The sequence below is a fragment of the Sphaerodactylus townsendi genome, linkage group LG10 (genome assembly GCF_021028975.2).
Source record: "Sphaerodactylus townsendi isolate TG3544 linkage group LG10, MPM_Stown_v2.3, whole genome shotgun sequence".
Taxonomy (NCBI): Eukaryota; Metazoa; Chordata; class Lepidosauria; order Squamata; family Sphaerodactylidae; genus Sphaerodactylus; species Sphaerodactylus townsendi.
This window is the reverse complement of record NC_059434.1, coordinates 58,849,909-58,870,404: the sequence shown is the minus strand read 5'-3', so window position 1 is coordinate 58,870,404 and position 20,496 is coordinate 58,849,909. Positions and strand designations below refer to the sequence as shown.

The following is a 20,496-nucleotide window of genomic DNA, read 5'->3' as shown; positions in this document are numbered from 1 at the left end:
CTACCCCTGTTCTAGTAGCATTTTAGTTCATTATTAATTGTTGGTCTTCCAATACTCAGGTTGCCGTTATGAGGTGATTTACAATATTAGACAACCAGGATTTGAGTCCAGTAGCAACAGGCAGCCCAACCCAAAAAGGAATGGGGGGGGGGATATAGAACAGCGGCAGGCAGCAACCATGCCATGGTGCTGTCTCCAAAGAGAGAGTCGGAGACACAGGTGCCAGAGGGGAGGGAGAAAACTCTCACCTCTCCTTGGGTAGCCTATTCTGCTGAATGACATATGCCACCAAACTGGCTATTCACTTGGAGATATTAGAGCCAACTTCAAAATTGTGGTTGTGTTTTTGCAGATGTCAAAGGAATTTTATAACTCTCTGTCATTTTTAACAGGTCGTTTTCAAACCTCTTCTGAGCCACATGGGGATTCAGTCTCAGGATGCAGTGCCACTGTGCTACCGAATGTACTTTGGAGAACACCTTTCCTTCTCAGGGACCCTGGACTGCCTCAGAGCAGATATTGTGGATTCAGATACAGCGAAGGAGAGAAGAAGCAAAAGAGCACGAAGGTATGGCACTTAAATGCTGAGAGGGTGTGCTCAGTATTCAGTGTGCTTTTTATTCACTTTGGAACAATTGACACTGTTCATTTCTTGATCTCTTTCAAACAAGTCAGATGTAAGGTAGACACAGCACAGAAGCTCATTTTTCTTGACTTTTTTGGAGGTAGCATTCTAGTGCTTTTTGTTTTTGGGCAGTATGTTAGAAAATTCTGTGAGGCATATTGAAGCTAGACAAGTGGTGAAGGAGCACCACCTATCAATATGAACCAATTATTAAACAGGGAATATTAAATACTTCCCTGTTCACTTATGGCAGCAGGTCCTTCGTTGCTATTTGCAGCACTGCATGAGGAATGATAACCATGAAAAAAATTATAACTAATGGAACTTTGCAGTGCTTACCCAGTTATAGAGTTAATATAGAACACTGCATGGCACAGCAAACTTAGCCCTCAAAAAGAGTGAGAATATTTAAGAGCTGTAGAACAACTAAAGGATCTAATTTTGAAAGCTTTCTGTTTCTTTCTTAGGCAAGGAGCAGTTAATCTGCCACCCCTTGAATTTAAACCTGCATTAATGTTGGAAACATTCAGCCTCAGTGCTGTTATAATGGAGAAATCAGTGTGCACACCCCAGAACCCCACCAGTGCCCTCGCCTTTCATGACTTCAACAAACGTCATTACAGCACTTTTCATTGCAATTTTACAATCTCCTGCCAGTCTATAAGCCAGCATGTCGATATGGCCCTGGTGCGTCTCATTCACCAGTTCAGCACCATGATAGATGACATCAAAGCTACTCAGACAGACATCAAGCTCAGTCGGTACACAGCTGGTTCCGCTTCTCCGACGCCGACCTTTAAAACCCGCAAGCACAGAGACTTCCGTTCTTCTGACTTCAGCCGCAGCTCTCGAGGGAGCCTCAATGGTGGCAACAGAGTGAACAATGCAAAAAACAAGCGACCTAACAATGAGAACAATAAAAAGGAATCTCGAAACAAGAACTCGCTCGGGAGGTCAGAAAGAAGGACTTCTAAAGTATCCAGGAAAGGTTCAAAGGATGTTGTTGATCATGTGACCATTCACATGGATGACTCTGACTCCATTACCGTATCGGAGCAGAGTGAGCCTTCAGCAGAGTGCTGGCAAAACATGTATAAGCTGTTAAACTTTTATTCTCTTATCTTGGACCCAACAGGGATTTTAGAGAAATCTTCTGAAACGTTTTGCCCAACAGGTAAGAGAGCCTCTGCAGAACTTAGAAAATCACTAGAATTAGGATTCAGACATAACAGCAGTACCTGCTAAGTTGATACTCCCAGCCTGCCATTTTGTCATTGGATTAGCAGAGTTGTAATCTGTGGTACTAGGTTTGCATTTGTCTAAGTTTAATTATAAAAATTATTTTTATTTTGCGATATCTGTCATGTTTGCGTTAATGACAACTTTTTTGATAATATTGATCACAGAGGATTTCCGCAGACAAAAGGGGAAGGATTTTTTTGTGAATTTCCATGTCAGCCCTCGAATCCACCCCCTTGCTGTTTTTTTGGGAGTCTCCTTTCTCCAAGAAGCAGCATTTGGGAAGAGAGATGTTTTGGGCCACTATTAGAGGGAAGAGTTAGGAAAGTCCTGTTCTGTAGATCCTTCTGTCTCCGGAAATCTCCAGCAGATCTAAGCCATTGTGATCCCTACATTTATTAAAGCATTAAATAAAACTGCTTACTCGCAAACTATGACATGTACATTGAATTAATGAGAAAAGGGTTAAAGGTCATTATGAATTCTGCTGCTTCTGTTCTTGTATATTTGCATTACTAATATCTATTTTCTGTAGGTATTCAGAGTCCCACTGAGCCTGCATGTCGAGTTATATTTGAGAATGAGCAGGATAACAACAGCTTAAGCAGAACCCAGAGGAAGCGCAGTTTAGTCATATCTGAACCTCAGCATGTGACCCTGATAGTCTTTGGAATAGGCATGGTGAATCGCACACATCTTGAAGCGGATATTGGTGGGCTAACAATGGAAGCTGAGCTGAAGAGAATCCATGGGAGTTTTACACTCAAAGAAAAAATGAAAGGTAGTTGGATTCTTTGAAAATAATGTTATTGTTGAGGAATGATCATAATAAACTTAAGGAACAAATGTGTTTGTTTTGGCTTAGCATGTCTGTGTAATAAACATGTTATTGTGTGATATGATCGAGAAACCTCCTGTTCTAGTAGTGTGTGCTCTTTGCTGAAATACATGAAGATATTGAACGTACACTCCTGAGAGAATAATTGCAGTACAACTGAATAAATGGAGGCGTGGTATTCTCCAACATGAAAGTTTAAATAATTCTAAAAGTTGGTATTAAAATTACATTTAGGTTTCTTATCTTGTACTTGAACTATTACAGCAAATGCTTTTTAGCAGTTGAAAGTAACTACTTTTGTGTGCATCGCCTGTGTTCTTATAAAAATGAATTCAACCAGTATAAAATTCCATCCAGTTTTAACTTGCTTTTAAAACATTTAAAGATATACTTCACCAAAAGATGGCGGAGACGAGTGCAACTGCTCACATAGGTGGTGTTAATATTGTTCTTCTGGAAGGGATCACACCAAACATTCAGTAAGTACTTGTTTCTGTTCAGAAATTCGAGTGTCAAAACACACGGGCGAACAAAAAAAACAAGTCCAAAATTATGAAATATTCTTAAAATTCAATCCCTGAATTCAATCCCAGCACATTCAAGCTCCTAATTTTAACAGCACAAAGAATAAATGTAACTACAGAGAGTGTAACTCTTTTATCACTACGAGCCAAGAGAAATAAAAGCTGGAAGTCATGCAAGCTGACAGGAAATTTTGCAATGAGGAGTTATACAACAAGCCTTTTGAGTGGACTATTAGCCACAATTAAAGATAAAAAATTAGTTAATGAGTCAATGTCTGCTCTTCCGCATGGACGGGATCTCTGGGCTTGAGGGACTCCAGCACAACGGCCAACTGTTTCCGCAGAGACTAAAAAGAAAAGCTGATAATGTATGAGGCCTGTAAGAAGGTTAAAATAGACAAAGGGCTTGAATTCAATAAGTGCTAAGTGAAAAAAGTTGATCAGGATTCCTTCATCAGTTGGAAGTCATATGTTATGCTGAAATAATATAACATGAGTGACAATACTGTTTTTTTAGACATTTGATTTAACTGAATTTCAAGAAAGAGCTATGCGCAAGAAAACCAAGAGAGAACAGTCACTTAGAAAGAGATGTCTTTCGTGAGTCCCTTGGTCTTCTTTTTAGGGCTGTAACTGCACCCACAAATTATCCTCAGGGACAAATAATAGTCACCCTTACTAAAATTGCGTAGTATTAATAAGCAGCCACTTCATAGCATGAAGTGACTGGCATCTCATAGATTATCAATTAACATTTGTACTTGGAATAATCATGGAAGCCACAGTCTAAAATAAAAGTGAGGAGTAATGATCCTGTGCTATTTACAGCTTAGCTAGTTCTTTTGGTCAGTCACTGGAGCCACTGGGTTAAGGGCTGGCCTCTTAAACCCAATCAGTTCAGGAGCTGTACCTGAATTCAGAAACTGGAGAGTCAGCTGAGGGTTTGGAGAGCCTGAACCCACGCAGCTATGGCTCTGTCCTGGCTTAAAATGAGCATGAATGGATCTGAGAGATGCTAGGACAGGGCAGGTTCTGACAATCCTGAAGTATTTTGTCTGTTGGCCATCTTTTATTCATTGTGACTTTTTCTTAAATATGTCTCTTTTTTCTTTTCCCCTTTCCTTTCTACTGGACACTTTATTTTTGTTGTAACTCTTGGTAATACGCTGTTATGGAGTACAGGGCAAATGTCTATGATCAATAATTTCATGAACTATGGAGCTTTATTACGAAAGAGAATGCTAATACTGGGATGAATTCTATTGGTCTGTTCTGCTGGCTTGTTCTTTCTATGTTAGAGACGTCCTGCTGATGCAACAGATTTTTCCACCAACAGAGGACACTCTTGCATTAGCAAAAAGACACAGTTTTGCTACAGTGGAGCAATGCGCCAATGCCAATGGAATAGATCGGCAGGAACCACCCCAAACTGTGATAATTTATGGCAGTTATTAAAACTACTTCTATGGAAGTTATTAAAGCTACCGTGGACTTTTTATGCTGGATGCTTCACACACGAAACCTATGTTGCACAATACTAATTATTTCATTTTTTTACAATTAACATCTGATGTTAATACAGATGTCTTCACATTTTGTGCATGAACCACCTTGACAGCTTTGCCGAGTTGATCCACTTTTCCAGTGTTTTGCACAACTGAGCTGAAAGTGCATGAATATTTTTCTTCCATTTGATTCTTCTAAATTAGAATAGCACGACTCTATAGAGCATTGCTGAAAAAGTTTTTTTCCAGAACTACCAAAATAACCCCCAGTATGCTATTTTAGTTATAAAAATATTCTTAATTGAAAGATTTGAAATGTCACAAAAACAGCTAACTAGTGGATCCTTACTTTGAAGCTACTTTTCTATGTTTAACATTTCCTTAAAAGTGTGAATTTGCTGCTTCTGTCAGTATCTGCTCCTACAGGAATTTGTTTGAATAGAAAGGGAACTGTGTCTATATACAGATCCCTTTATGCAATCATAGATGTTATCAGCACTGGAATAAATGGGCAAATCCTTGATAGGATTACCCCATTGCCTATGAGAGGTTCAATTTATTGGTCATATTGTGGGTTACAAATACCTGACTAATTTCTTCTGCATGACTATTTATTCTTTATTTTGCTTTGTTTTGTTTCTTTGCTATCTCCAATCTTCACCTGTAGACTGGAGGATTTCCCTACATCACCAACAAGCACAGCCAAACAAGAATTTCTGTATGTCGCATTCTGTTTAAATGGCTTGCAGTTAGCACTGTGTGTGGTATAGTTAGGATGCATTTTATTGTCTTGAAATGTACCCAACTGCTTCTTAATTATAATGAATGTTCTGGAAAAACAAAATAGTTGATACCAATCAGCCCAGATTAGAAACATCAGGGCAGAAGCTAATTGCTAGAAGTTTTTTTTTAAATGTAGCCTTGCTGGTGAATTAATGTCTTTAACAGTTGCTAATAACATTTAATATGGACCAGGGTATTACAATATACAATATATCTATCCTTACAACAGCAGCTCTGGGAGGTAGAGAGAGAATGACTGGGCCAAGATCACTCAGCAAGCTACCGTGGCAGTATGTGACTTCAAATCCGGTTCTCCCAAATCCTAGTCTGTTGTGGTTGATGGGGAGGGTCACATCCATCTTCTAATATGATAGAATTTGTTGAACTTATTTTTGTCATAGAAGAAGGGCACAGATTTTTTTAAATGAGAAGGAAATGAAATAGTGTCGTGAAGCTTCTTATATTGCACAAAGAGAGAGAGTCTTGAATAGGGTTGGGGATGAAGTATGCCCCAACTGAATTCAAAATTAGAAGCCAACATTTTACCTTTATCCAAGTTTAGGAACATTCAGTCTTAACTGTAAAATCAAAGCACAGCGTGAGTGTCTTGCTTTATTTGTATACAAGAAAATCTATTCGTATTTATGTGATGATTTTTTTAGTTGCCATATTTGTGGAAGTGCCAGGCAACAACATTCAAAATTATTTTAGTAGCTTTAAAAAAAAATCATATGTGAAAGGATCCCTGTGTAATTGCTCATGGTAATTAACCAGTATAACAAAGCAGCTGACATACCCTGAAATTATCTGAGGTAGCACAGTGCAGTTTTGAGGCTGCGGTGACACATTCTGATAAAAAAGACTGAATATTTAAAAACAAAACAAAAATCTGGCTGTGATTATTTATTTCCTTGCTAAAATGGTGAACTGGAACATCTCAGAGAGTTAACATGAATAACAAAGTTAGGACTGACTCCAGCCAATCTGTCAGTGGAAGGCACTGGTAGAAGCAGATGTTTTCCACCCATCTCCAACCGTCTCAACCCTGGAAAAATATTCTTGGGGTCATGAAACTCACATGGACAGACAGACACCTGGGCTGGGAGAGGCTACAGTTCAGAGGTGCAAGGGTGAAATACCCCCCCCCCCCTTTGCAGGCTCTGTTGAGAGAAAAGAGGGATAATTTTATCTCCTTTTGCATCCACCTTACCCTTATTGCTGTTAGGCCCTGTTAGTCCTACAACCGCAGGAACCAGCTTTCCCAGGATCTGACGGGATTTCTGGGGGAAGAGAAAGTAGCAGGCAGCTGTGTTCTTTCTCCTGTTGGTTCTGCTAGTTCCTACCCATTAAACATATATTAGTGTGGAATTTGAATAAAAATATGTCATTGTCTACTAACAGCCAACTAAGGAGAGTTAGCGTAGGGTAGTGCTTAAGAGCAGGTGGATTCTAATTTAAAGAACTGGGTTTGATTCCCCATGCCTGTACACGAAGCCTGCTGGGTGACCTCGGTCTAGTCACAGTTCTCTTCAGACCTCTCTCAGCCCCACTGACCCCCATAAGGTATCTCTTGTGAGGAGAGAAAGGGAAGGAGTTTATAAGCTGCTTTGAGACTTTGAGAAAGCAGGGTATAAATCCAAACTCCTCCTCCTTCTAAAATCAACACATTTTACATTATTTCTGGAAGAGGCTTATGCACAGCCTTCGAAAAGTCACTAGAAAGGAGGGAGCTTCAGAACAGAGAGGATTGGATTTTAAAAGAAGGACTCATACTCGTTACTGGTTCCTGAAGACTTGAACACAGCAGTGGATTGAGAAGCCCTTTGGGGGGGGGGGGGGTTATTGACAGGTTGGTCTTAACCAATGGGCAGCAGGCACAGCTGTTGTAGGCCCTGTGCTTGGCAGTGGCAACTGTCCATAGCCCTGCCACTCCCCAAAGGAGGAGGAGGAATAAAGAAGAGCAGGTCCTGCGGCTGCTGGCAGGCCTTGGTCTGGAACATCTGGCTTCCGGTGGCAGCAGTGTCTCTTGCCCATCTAGCCCAGGTGCTTGGCCCCTGTGGGATGAGGCAGTGAGCTAGCAGTGATTATGGGGCCCAATCTTAGACTTTCCACACAAACCCCCCAGATCAGTAAGACACTTGTGCTTATCTACACATCATAGCATCCTCTTATTCATTGGGTTACATTGTGAGGACTTCGCATCAGACGTGTGATGAGAGTTTTTTGCTTTGCAAGCACACAGCAGCCCTTTTCTGCTTGTGACCAAAGCATGCAGGGAGTAGCAGTTTTAGGCCTCTCCCCCTACTTTTGCATTTTCAAACTACCTGGTTGAACTGCTGTTTGTTCCTATGTTAGAATCATGTTGCTTACATGGCTACACATAATTTCACAGTGGAGCTGATTAGCAGATGCAAGTCCTGCCGGTAGAGAGGGTCAAGTTGCTTCCTCCTTCTTGCTTTGGTCACAAACAGAAAAGAGTCAGTATGTGTGTGGGAGGAGGAAAATTCCTATTGCATATTTGATGCAAATTGCTTCCCCAGTGAACACAACACTTTGTAATGTGTAGGTGAACCTAGCTTGAGCTTGATGCAGAAGAACCGGTATCTTTTAGATGCATTTGGAAGAAACGGGCTTCCTGTTGTAGAAACAAAACGTTGGCCTCTATAACCTTCCCCTTGAATTTCCATTTAACAAGAGTGTCACTAATCTACTAGTAACAAAATCATAATTGAATCACTCCCCACTCTGGAAAACAGTTTGTATAACAAGCAGTTTGTCAAACGTTAAGGTCCACAGAACGATCTTGGATTTTCAAACTCAGGCATTTAGAACTTGCTGAAGTATTATGGGATTCGATGTGTAGCCCTCCCATTTATTTTTGAAATCTCTTTTTTTCACAATATGAAAGTAAAGACATAAATAGACCAAAGAATTATACACAGTCAATAACGGCTCTAACATCAAAAGTTCAGTGTTGCTTAACAGCAGGGTGGAGTAGAATCACATAAGCAATCTTATTATTTCATGGTTCAGCACTCAAAAGTTGGGAAATGCCAGATATAAAATTGTCCCTCATGTTTAATTCAGTTTTATCATCTTGCATGAAACAAGGAATCTTTGAACCAAAGTAGCTTGCAGGTATGCAGGTAAAGAATAAAATTTAAGTACATTCCAAAGGAGATTGAACTCTGAATTTTGCTTAGAGGTAAGGAATGTAGAAGAAATGCAAGTCCAGATTTCTTCAGGAGCTGATGGATCATCCTTGGTTTAGGTCCCACCTCTTCTATGTGATACAGCACAAGGTTACCCAATGCGGGTGCCTGTGAGTGTCCTGATGACTGATACTTTGCTTGGGGCCTGCTGAGCTTTTCAGAAAGTGGCTGTGGCCATTGTAAGGAGGGCTGGTAGGCTTTCCATACTGTGCAGTACTATGGAGAATTACTCCAGTCTATACTCATTCATTTCAATGGGCTTAGAGTAACTGCACTGATAGTGTTTGGTTCCATTACCCTTCAGGGTTTCCTTCTTCCCAGGAGGTGTAACTCCTATGGTAGGCATTTTGGGTTTGGCTCTACCTCCTGTGGCAGTCATTATGGGCTGTGTTCACCACTCCTCTCAAAATTCCACTCCTTCTCAAAATTCATATTAAATCATATAAATGTTGAAAGAATTTATTGGGGTAGGAATACAAGGATAAATTGTTATAGATTTAATGTATTGTTGAAGGCTTTCACGACCGAATTCAGCTGGTCGTTGTGGGTTTTCCGGGCGCTGTGGCTGTGGTCTGGTAGATCTTGTCCTAACGTTTCGCCTGCATCTGTGGCTGGCATCTTCAGAGGTGTATCACAGAGGGAAGTTGGTTACACTCTGTGTCCAGTGAGAAGGGACTCACTGGACACAGTGTGTAACAGACTTTCCTCTTTGATACACATCTGAAGATGCCAGCCACAGGTGCAGGTGAAACGTTAGAAACAAGATCTACTAGACCACGGCCACACAGCCTGGAAAACCCACAACAACCTGTTATAGATTTACTTCTAAAATATAAGGTTGATGAGAAGATTATTGTATATTAGTACAAATGAATAATTGTTAGTAAGGCTTTCTTATAATTAAATTCTTTTTAACAGTTAAGATCCTTCTATTATGTTTTTTCTTATCTTGTTACCTTGTATAGTTTTGTCTAAATTTTGTTTGTTTCTTTATAATTTATTATGAAAGAAACATTTTTATGCCAGTGCCCACAGGCTCAAACAGATTGGGGACCTCTGATGATAGTAGTTGAGCAGAAATGCCCTCTTGTGGATGCAAAATATTTTGAATACAAAAGATTTTAAAATGACCTTGAGTGAGAGGCTTACAAAACCAAGCATAGAAAAATATGGTTGGGTAATTCTTCCACATAAGCTAAAAGTCTCTGAGCAAGGCAGCTTAAAAGCAACCATTTCAACAGAGTGCACTTACACAGAGATGTTATTGAAACCTGTGAGGCTTTCATGTAGTGGGTTGGGTGCTGTCAGTTTTTTTGCTGAGACTTGGCCAATTCCTCTCCTTATTTCGACCCATATGGTTTTTGTCTGAGTAGAGCCCATGATTCCCAACACAGCTATTTCCATCTCAAAGTGGATCCTTCCCTTCCTTTTTCACTATTGAAAATGTTGGTTGGATCTAATCCAGCAGCTGCAATTCAGAAGACTTGGGAACACAGGAGGTTTCAGCTGCTGTCTGAAATGGCTCAAGTCTCACATTTAGGAGGAACTTCCATTCATTCATTGAGCCATTGCTCATGGGATGAGGGATAAGGGAGGGTTGTCATTCAGGTATAACCTCTAGTTCAGGGGTTTGCAACCTGCGGCTCTCCAGATGTTCATGGACTACAATTCCCATCAATTCCTGCCAACATGGCCAATTGGCCATGCTGGCAGGGGCTGATGGGATTTGTAGTCCATGAACATCTGGAGATCCGCAGGTTGCAAACCCCTGCTCTAGTTGCTATATTCAAACAGTAACCAAATCTGTGGTCTTATGTTTTAACATTTGATAATACGCAGTGCATTTTTTGTGAATTCAACTCACCCCAGGTCATTAAAAACTTGTGTCTTGTGAGAATAAGGTAAATGTTAGTGTTTTGCTAGACAAAGAAATCATTTATTTCAAGTAAGATACTGTAGAACTTCTCAAGCAGTAACCAGTAGCAAAAATTGTTCGTAAACGAAATAGAATAAAATCATTGGCAGAGAGGTGCATGGTGTTTGTGTGCAGGTAGTTTTCCTGTTTATAACTGTATCAGTTTTTTGTGGTGATTAAAATTATTTTGCTGTGCATGGCCATATAGATGCAGTGACTGTATAAACTGACAACAGGCACCCATTTACCTGTGCTTAATTTGAGATTATCTTTGGCTGACGTTTGCTCACCTCACCTGCTTCACAAGCTGGTTAAAGTTGTAGATTTGCAATCTGCTGCTAAGTAATAACTGACCATTTGCCCTGGCTAGGCTGCCAAATGTTTAAACTTCTTGACCTTTTGAGCTACCTGTGGGTAACTCCATGTAACCTATTCTGGATGTGCTGAGCATGCTTTTCAGAAACTTGCGTGTCATGTTTCACAAATTAAGCACGGCTTTTATGCTTCTTGTTATTGCTAATACATTGTTTAACTCAGTTTCATGTAATTCGTTCGTAACGCAAAACATGTTTCTGCATTTTGAAGCTGTTTTTTTTAAAAAAATGTAAACAATAATTTTCTTCTCCTTAGAACGGTGGTGAAGTGCAGCATTGCCAAATCACAGGCTCTTTACAGTGCGCAAAGGGGGCTGAAAACAAATAATGCTGCAGTATTCAAAGTAGGTGCTATAAGTATCAACATTCCTCAGCATCCAGCTACCCTGCACAGCATGATGGTGCGGAGTTCTCATCAGCTTTCAAAGCAGATCTCTGACCTCATCAGGCAGCCATCTATAATGTGAGTGTTTTAACTTAGCATAAGTTGCCATTTAGGAGACTGCCTATAAATGTACATAGTCATGCCAATGTTATATATTGTAATTTTAAGAAGAAACACTTTGCTGTGTGGGAAGGGAGATTTAAGAAAATAACTTACGAACAGTGGATCTGCACTTTCCCACTAGGTGACATTGAATCAGTAGAGCATATGTTTTTAATTATGTTTTCTATAATAAGATTCACTTGGAAACTATTAGTCCATTATTGGTAAAGTTTTCTGGCCAGTCAAATAAAACCAGAATTGAATGTTGTTGTTTGTTGGTTGTTGTTGTTTGGAAGGGCCCATCAAAAGAACTGCCAGGTTGTGAGAATTTGTGCTCAGATTTGCAGGATTAGAAAGCGGATTTGGATTTTAAATCAGAACTTCTATTATATATATTTTTTGGATTTTAAGTTTAAATATCAGTTAACTTTCTGTTTGTGCGAGGAGAACTGGTGTTTATGTTTTACGTGTTGTATTTTATGCTTCCTGTATATTAACCTTGATTACATGAAAAGGATTGTGTTGGGTTGCTGACTGTAAATTAACAAATTGAATATTGCAATCAGGCATCTGGGACCCAACATTTGTGGTGCAAATAATTTTTGGTTTTTTAAAAAAATATAAACAGACCCCAGCCTACAAAAGAAGATACGGCAACACCTTTACCTGCAGAAAAGACACCTACAAGTGTGAACCAGACGCCTGTTGAAACCAACAAATTTCCCCAGTTGCCTGAAGGCTTGGAGAAGAAGCCTATTGTGCTTAAATTCAGTGCCATGATTGATGGAATTGCGATCGGAGCCGCTCTCTTGCCATCCTTAAAAGCCGAGTACAAGATGGGAAGAATGAGAAGCCACGGAATGACAGGTAACAGTGTTCCACAAAGCTCTATGGATCTCTGTTTAGGAAAGAGAAAAAATTTCAGATGATCATTCTATCCCTTGTTTCAAGTTCCGCTTGTAATATGTAATAATAATGTGAATGTAATCTACTTGTAATGGGTGCTTTCAAAACACGGGATGCTTCCAATCGATTTTTTGACTGCTTTTCTGTAATGACTCCCATCCATAATCTTAACTGCATAGGTGACATGAAAGGATCCTCAGAGAGGCACATGTCAAGAGTGTCTTTGGGTGTCCTCGGAGAGACACATGTCTAAGGGCGCCTTTGGGCGAGAGATCACGAAAGGTTTTTGGGGCCATCACACTGCCTCCAAAGAGGCAATCGGTGGTGCAGGAGCCAGGCATAAGGAGAAAATCCTTTCTTCCCTGGGAACACCTGTTGTGGAAAATGACTTACACCACCTTTTTGGGTAGTCTAAGTCTGTACCGCTGAAGGGGGATGTTCTCAGGCCGAAAATCCTCTGGGAATGCCCTCAGAATGCTCCCCTCCATGCTGGTGTGGGCATTTGCAGCAGTGGCCAGCTGCAGGGGCTAGCTTCCTGGTTTGGGGGCTGCAGTGTCCAGCCAGTGAGGTAAGTCCCTTAGCCCCAGGGTTATGCCAGTTTGCACAGTGCTGGTGAAACAGGCGTAGATGTAGCCCTTTCAGTGCTTCCAATGAAATATAAACCCCACTTTTGGATAGCACAGTAAGGGGACAGTACTCCCATTTTTTGTAATTTGGAAACCATTGATTATTCTCAGTAGAAGGGTATTGAAAACCCCTTTTTCAGCCATATCTTCATTCAATATTAATGAAAAAAAACCATTAATATTGGAGGCGTATGATTAATTGCCAGAATTTCCCTAATTTTCACTGATGTCTACATTTGTTGGCATCTTTACCCCATGTGAAGTTTGGCAAAAAGCTGGTTTGGAATGAGAGAGCCTGTCTCCCCCAAACTCATGCAGTGAGCTGCTTTCACCTCACTTGCAGAGAGAAAATGGGTAACATTGACCAGGGAAGCAGAAAGTGGGGGGCTGTAGTTATTTGTATTGCTAATATGTATTTCTGTAGTTATTTGTATTGCTAATATGGAATACTAAGAACAGGCATTTTTTTTTGTTTTCACAGGTGCACAAACAAGGTTTACATTTGAATTGCCAAATCACAGGTTGCGATTCACTTCTAAAGTCTCTGCCACCGATATGTCTACTATTCCTCCATCAGCCAGTCTTAATCTTCCTCCTGTAACCATGTCAGGTAAATACATCATGGAGGAGCATGACAGCTATACGGATCAGACGTGGAGTATTGATGAGCTACCAACTAAGCAGGGTTATTATCTCCAAGGAAATTACTTGCGCTGTGTAGCTGAGGTTTGTATTCAAGTCTACGTATGTTTCAAAGTTCATTTATTATACATGTGAATTAGCAATTGTTACTGCAGATAACAATATTTGTGATACTATAACACAGTGGTTCTCAGTCTTTTGTACCTTATATGCCAGAATCACTCTGTCTAAGAAGCTGTGTCCTGTCTTTAGAAAAAGCCTGCTTTTTCTGAGAACATTTATATGCTTACAGATGTTCTGTTATGATTTATATGATCGATGGCGCACAGATGTTTAGTAATGTGTCCACTGTGTCCTGAGACCTCCGGGGGAGGGCAGTATATAAATATAACCAATAAATAAGTAAATAAATAAATAAATAATGATTATGAAAACCCTGTCTCCCACTGGTGATACACATAGCACTGGTTGAAAACCACTGTTATAATGTGAGACTGAATCATAGATCTGTTGCTATACATTTTTTAGTAGAAATTTGTCTTGACATATTTTTATCTGGTTTACTTGGAGTGGGAAACTTTTAGAGCAGGAATAAATTTTGAATTTTTTTGCTGTTCCAATTGAAGCCAGTTTTATTTTGTATAATATGAACAGACCCATCTTTCTCTTTCAGGTTGGTTCCTTTGAACATAATCTTACAACAGACCTTTTGAACCATTTAGTTTTTGTGCAGAAAGTATTTATGAAAGAGGTCAATGAAGTAATACAGAAGGTTTCAGGTAAGAGTAATGGCTTTGGACTATAACTTAAATTTTACTTTCTAGTAGGTTAGATTGAGCCACATTTTCTACTAGGTCTCACACAATTCCTCTCCTTACTAACAACCCACATTTTACAAGGCTTTTGTTTATTCATGTCCCATAATCTTCAACATAGTGTTTTTAGTGATTTTTTTCACAAGCAAAACAGCTGTTTGAAACCAACCCAGTGTTTATAGTATACATAAAGCAAAAAAATAATTAAGTTTGTGCCAAAAAAACCCAGTACATATATTTTTAAAACTTTCAAATCTTGCTCCTCTTTTATAAGATTTTCTTCAGAATAAGAAGCTTTTTCAAGAAGGCTGTGTTAGATGGATCATATTTGTTTGTTTCAGTTATACTCTGTCTTTCTCCCACTCAGTGCATCTTACATCGGTCTCTTCCATTTTATACTGACAGCTCTATGAAGTAGATTAAACTGAGAGTATATGATTGACCCCAGGTTGTCAGGCAAGCTTCCATGGCAAACTGGGGAATTGAACGTGGCATTTCCAGATCCTAATCCAGCAGTCTAACCACTACACCATATGCATTTCATTTATAAATTATGTGAAAATGTGTAATCCTTATTAAAGTTCTGGGACTACATTAAATATCATTACAGGAGGAGAGCAACCTATTCCTCTTTGGAATGAACATGAAGGAACAACAGATGGAGAGAAACCAAAGATTCTCCTCTATTCTATAAGCCTGCAGTTTAAGGTATTTTTTGCATCTCGTGTATTCATCACAATGTGACTAGTTGTAAATGTTGAGATTTTTTTAAAATCAAAATCATGATGAATGATTAAGCCTCAGTCTTTGAGCCGTAGCAAACAGGTTATGCCTTGAATTGGGTACTAGGTGAACTGGTTCTCAGTAGGAGGGTGTTGCTTTTTCTGTGTCTGTCCAATTCCTTGACAGGTAACAGATCCCTACTTTTGTGCTTTTTATGGGTTAGCTTTAGAGTTAGTCAAAGTTCTTGTAGCTTTTTAAAAAATTCTGTTGTATTCTGCCTCACTTTTCAACCAAAACAACTGGTTTCCAAAGCAGCTTACAACAGGTAACAACTAGTTAAACTAACTGGCTGTTGTGGGTCTTCCAGGAGAGTCATACATTTCACTGTGACATGCTTCTGAAGATGCCAGCCATAGATGCGGGCAAAACTCTAGGAGCAAAAACTAGCAGACCATGGACATGCAGCCCAGAAAACCCACAACAGTCAATTGATTCTGGCTGTGAAAGTCTTCGATGGTAGAAGTTCAAATAACCATTGAAGTATCATTTGTAGGGATCGCGGTCTAGGCATAGTGAAAGAATGCCTGCCTACTCTCTGCTCTCCATCTGTTCTTGGCAATGGGTGTTGGTAGCTCACCTATTCTGATTTAGGGAAAAGCAAAATATGCAAGGAACTGCAAAGTCTTTTTACTTCCTTTTTTACTAAAAGAGATCACCTCATTAGCAATCTGCCTTCAGAGTCGACATCTTTAAGAACTTGCCTATTTAGCTTAGAATAGCAAATAGGTGATTTTTTTCCCATGAAATCTGCTGAAAGTCAGAAACCTTCTTATTGTTAACCTTTATTTAAAAGTGTTTGCAAGACCCCTGAAGCAACATTTTTTATTTCCTTATTAGGGCATCCAGGTGACAGCCACAACACCATCGATGAGGGCCGTGAGATTTGAAACTGGATTGATAGAACTGGAGCTCTCAAACAGAATACAAACGAAAGCAATGCCTGGGAGCAGCAGCTACTTGAAGCTCTTCGGGAAATGCCAAGTGGACTTGAATCTTGCATTAGGACAAATCGTTAAACATCAAGTGAGTTCCTAGAATGACTGTTTTACATCACACACTAGGCACGGTGCTCAAAATAAGGTTAACAAGGAGGTGCCCAAAACTGTTTTGTAAAACATTGAAAGGAAAGGCGCAGCTGCAGCTACCACGCAGCTCGCCATCGCAGGTGGAAGGGGCCTCCCCGGCAAATGCTGCGTCATTGCCCATACAAGGGCAAGGACGTGGCTTCAGGACCCAGCCCTGCGCATGCGCGGGAGCCGGGTCCAGTCAGATGTTGCGAACTCACAAGATGCGTCATCAACGGGTGCCTGCAGTGTTTTTTGGGACAGAGGTGGTTCTAATGTCAACTTCAGCCCACAGGATCCCTTCTCGGCCTGCAGTGAACAACTCCCTTTGAATGTTACTTTGTATGCTGTCAAGTTTGGTCCTTTGTTATAGTAAACTTTCATGTTGAATATCTCTGAAATGCCTTAAGGTTTATGAAGAAGCTGGATCAGACTTCCATCAGGTTGCCTACTTTAAGACTAGAATTGGATTAAGAAATGCCCTCAGAGAGGAAATCAGCGGCTCATCAGATCGTGAAGCTGTGCTCATCACTTTGAACAGGCCAATTGTTTTTGCTCAGCCTGTGGCCTTTGACAGAGGTACTGCTAGATCTCGTGTCCATTGTTTTATCTAGATAAAAGCGCATTCTGAACACCAGTGTTTGGGCAAAGAGATTTATTTATTTGAATAAAAAATCAAAATTGCAGGAAATAGGCTGCCTTTGTTCTTGATTGTACTTAACAATAACACAACTGAGACACATGTACATTTGTAGTTCTTCTGAGGCACAACTTATTATTGATGAAATAAAGGTGACTTGCACACATTTGGTCTAATTGTGCAAAACATTTTCCCCTCTTATCAAGCTGTTCTTTTCTGGCTGAACTACAAAGCTGCATATGACAACTGGAATGAACAGAGATTGGCCTTGAATAAAGATGTTCATATGGCTACCAAGGAAATAGTTGATATGTTACCTGGAATCCAGCAGACATCCGCTCAGGCATTTGGGACGCTCTTTCTTCAGCTGACAGTTAATGATTTAGGGATTTGCCTGCCCATCACAAACACACCACAGGTACTGAAGAATATGTGGTTTTATTTGTCTTCATCCATAAAATGTTCTTACAGGCTTGATGACGTTTTAATGTTGCATTAACTCAATAATTTGAAATGACTTGCTAATATTTCTATGCTAACCATGTGAAGTTAAAAGTACTAATTAACAGTTTGTCTCAATCACACTGAAACACTTGCAATTATATTAAATTTTGAGAGAGAAAAATATTTCAGTTCTAAAAATGTTTCTAACATTTTTGTGAAATAGTGTGAAAACGAACTTGTCCAAGAAGCCTACAATACATTCATTTGAACATCAAAATATTTTCTTCAGTGTCAAATTTTATTTACTGTTCATTTTATTTATTTGAAAAAATTCTATCCTGCCCTGTTGTCTGAAAGTACTAACTTTAAAAATATTTGCTTAACATTTAATTCTCTTAATCTTTACAAACCTGATAGTAGTCTTGAACAATATACAACTTTATTTAGTAGCTGTTATTGCTTTTTTGATTTAAAAGGATTATAACATTACAACTTAAAATTTATATAGATCTTATTTAATAAAGAACATTTGAGTGCTTGAAACTGGAAAAAGTCTATATGAAAATAATTTTTATTTTTGCCATTTAAATGAAGAAAGGAATAGATGGCATAGTCTATGCCAATCACTTCATCTGAGAACAATTTTTGCCCATCATAATTTACTAGGACACTTATTCTTATTTATCTGATCATTTGTTGCTCCATCATACAACCTCCATCTTGAGGTTGTAAATAAACCATTGAAAGCTCAAACAGGTAAAATAACACACACACGGTCCTCTTCTGGTTGTTGCAAATTAGAGTACAATAGTATAAAATGTCTCCATTGATACTACATAATGTTAATGTATTGTCAAAGGCTTTCACAGCCAGATTAAACTGGTTGTTGTGGGTTTTCCAGGCTGTCCAGCCGTGGTCTGTGGAACAAGACCTAGGAACAAGACCTACCAGACCATGGCCACGTAGCCAGGAAAACCCACAACATACAAAATGTTACCTTGTAATTGAAATATAATGTTAAGATATATACCTTAAAACTTTTCAGCAAAAGATAACATATTGTTTAATAAATGGCAATAAAATTGCCATTTTTCCTAATGTTGTGAAACAATTAAAAATAATGATGTCAACAATCCTACAAACACTGGAATAAGCCTAATTGAATAGAATGGGACTTACTTCCAAGTAGACCTGTTTAGGACTGCTCCGCATGAGATCTACAGTCATGAGGACTGAAAGCTGTGCTGAAAACCACACAATCAGGATTTAATGGTATATACTATAACCTGTATTATACAACTCAAGCCAATATTTAAGCAACACAGAATTTTGAATACAGTACTGTTATGCTTTAAATCTTTGGAAAGCAATAACCAAAATACATAAATATAATGCTTTTAATATTGGTACAGATTCAGAGGCAGGGGCCCAAGATTAATTTTGGGGGACAGAAAGAAACACAGAATAAGTACTATGTAAGTAATAACTGTTATCTCAATCACAACATCTGGTGAGCTGTATTTCCCCGTGTTTAGTAGAATGTAGCTGACAGTGAGTGATTTAGTTGTTTCCAGTAGTCCCTTAAATTCATATTACTTTGGAAATTTTCCAGACTTGTGCCGTGCATGGCTCTCTACATTAATGCTCATTAACAATGATGTCCGAAACTGTTATAGCAAAATGTTTAAGAAAGCTGCATTATGCTCCCTATTTTAAAGAAAATAACTAATGAGAAATTGCCTCATTATTAAAACCCTAAAGGTTTTTTTTGCATAGCTAAACTTAATTGTTTATACTCAGTTGTAATGTAAATGGTGCATGCGTGCTGGGGATCAGTAGTAAAAGAAGTACCATTTAGCCCACTGTTGATTAATCCTTGCCCATAATCTTTTGGGAAGGAAAAAAACCAGTTATTCTACAATAATTTTGATAAGTCAGTAGGAGATGACAGCAGAGAAGAATGACTGACTAAGAACTCAGTACTCCCAACTGTACATATCTGCACTGCTATTTGCCTGGTGACTGAAATAAAGACACTTACAGGAGTTCCTCTGCTTTTTATTTTGTGAACAGTCTAACCACTCAGCTGATTTGGACACAGGCTCTGCATTAGTCTTGACCATTGAAAGCACTTTAATTACTGCCTGCTCTTCAGAATCTCTGGTTAGCAAAGGTCATTTTAAAAACTTCTGCATCCGCTTTGCTGATGGCTTTGAAACCACCTGGGATGACTGGAAGCCAGAAGTACGAGGAGATCTAATCATGAACGCCTGTAAGCATTTCTGTTTCTTGTCGTCTTGGCCAACACTAATCTCTGAGGAATTTTTGTGAAGAGAATAAATTGGATTTCACCTTCATGTTTGGTGGTAGAAAGTGCTGTCAAGTTGCAGCCAACTTGTGGAAACCCCCACAGGGTTTTCAAGGCAGGAGTCATTTTGAGATGGTTTGCCATTGCCTGCCTCTGTGTAGTTACCTGGACTTTCTTGGTGGTTTTCCATCCAAGTACTCACCAGGGCCAACTACGCTTAGCTTATTTGATTTGATGAGATGAGGCTAGCCTAGGCCATTCAGGTTGGGGCACTTTCTTGTTTAGATAACAAGAACAAAATCCTCCACCACCATGGTATTGTATCAGTTGAGAGAAGTCATGTAGAATTTTGCCTATTCTACTGAGAAATACAATGTTAATTAAGGAATTTAGAATGAGTGTAGAAATTGCCCAGATACCAGTGCTTTCTCCTAAAAGACAATAGTGTATTTTTCTGAAATAGTAGAAAAAGGTACAGTTGTGCAAATTTGAGCTTAACAAAATGTATAATGGTAGATTGACTGTATGCTGATTCAACTTGTAGGTGTAGTTCCAGATGGAACCTATGAGGTGTGTTCAAGGACAACAGGGCAGGCAGCTGCAGGTAAGGTTCACTAGAAGGCTGAATCTGCAATGACACACAACACAGCTTTTTTCATAACTGAATCAAAAACAGGTTTCAGTCTCTTGGTTTGGTTTTCCTTTTCCAGTGTTCATGTGCCATTCCATTTCAATAGGGCAAACTTATCCTTAGCTACCATCTGTT

General features: G+C 39.3%; 1 protein-coding gene across 10 annotated transcripts in view; it reads left to right on the top strand.

The window, feature by feature from the left end:
* Positions 1-20,496, top strand: part of BLTP1 (bridge-like lipid transfer protein family member 1) — a 141,477-nt gene that overhangs the window by 82,058 nt on the left and 38,923 nt on the right. For 5 of the 10 annotated variants that reach the window (XM_048508697.1, XM_048508693.1, XM_048508696.1 and 2 more), the window contains exons 46-61: positions 393-568; positions 1,093-1,799; positions 2,400-2,645; positions 3,088-3,181; positions 5,399-5,449; positions 11,272-11,478; positions 12,131-12,369; positions 13,516-13,760; positions 14,350-14,455; positions 15,102-15,199; positions 16,112-16,297; positions 16,749-16,917; positions 17,185-17,396; positions 18,835-18,897; positions 19,496-19,694; positions 20,275-20,334. In XM_048508697.1, coding sequence (XP_048364654.1) covers positions 393-568; positions 1,093-1,799; positions 2,400-2,645; positions 3,088-3,181; positions 5,399-5,449; positions 11,272-11,478; positions 12,131-12,369; positions 13,516-13,760; positions 14,350-14,455; positions 15,102-15,199; positions 16,112-16,297; positions 16,749-16,917; positions 17,185-17,396; positions 18,835-18,897; positions 19,496-19,694; positions 20,275-20,334 — 3,058 coding nt within the window. The remainder of the gene's footprint in view (positions 1-392; positions 569-1,092; positions 1,800-2,399; positions 2,646-3,087; positions 3,182-5,398; positions 5,450-11,271; positions 11,479-12,130; positions 12,370-13,515; positions 13,761-14,349; positions 14,456-15,101; positions 15,200-16,111; positions 16,298-16,748; positions 16,918-17,184; positions 17,397-18,834; positions 18,898-19,495; positions 19,695-20,274; positions 20,335-20,496) is intronic. The other 5 variants (XM_048508698.1, XM_048508695.1, XM_048508692.1 and 2 more) reach the window with 2 other exon arrangements.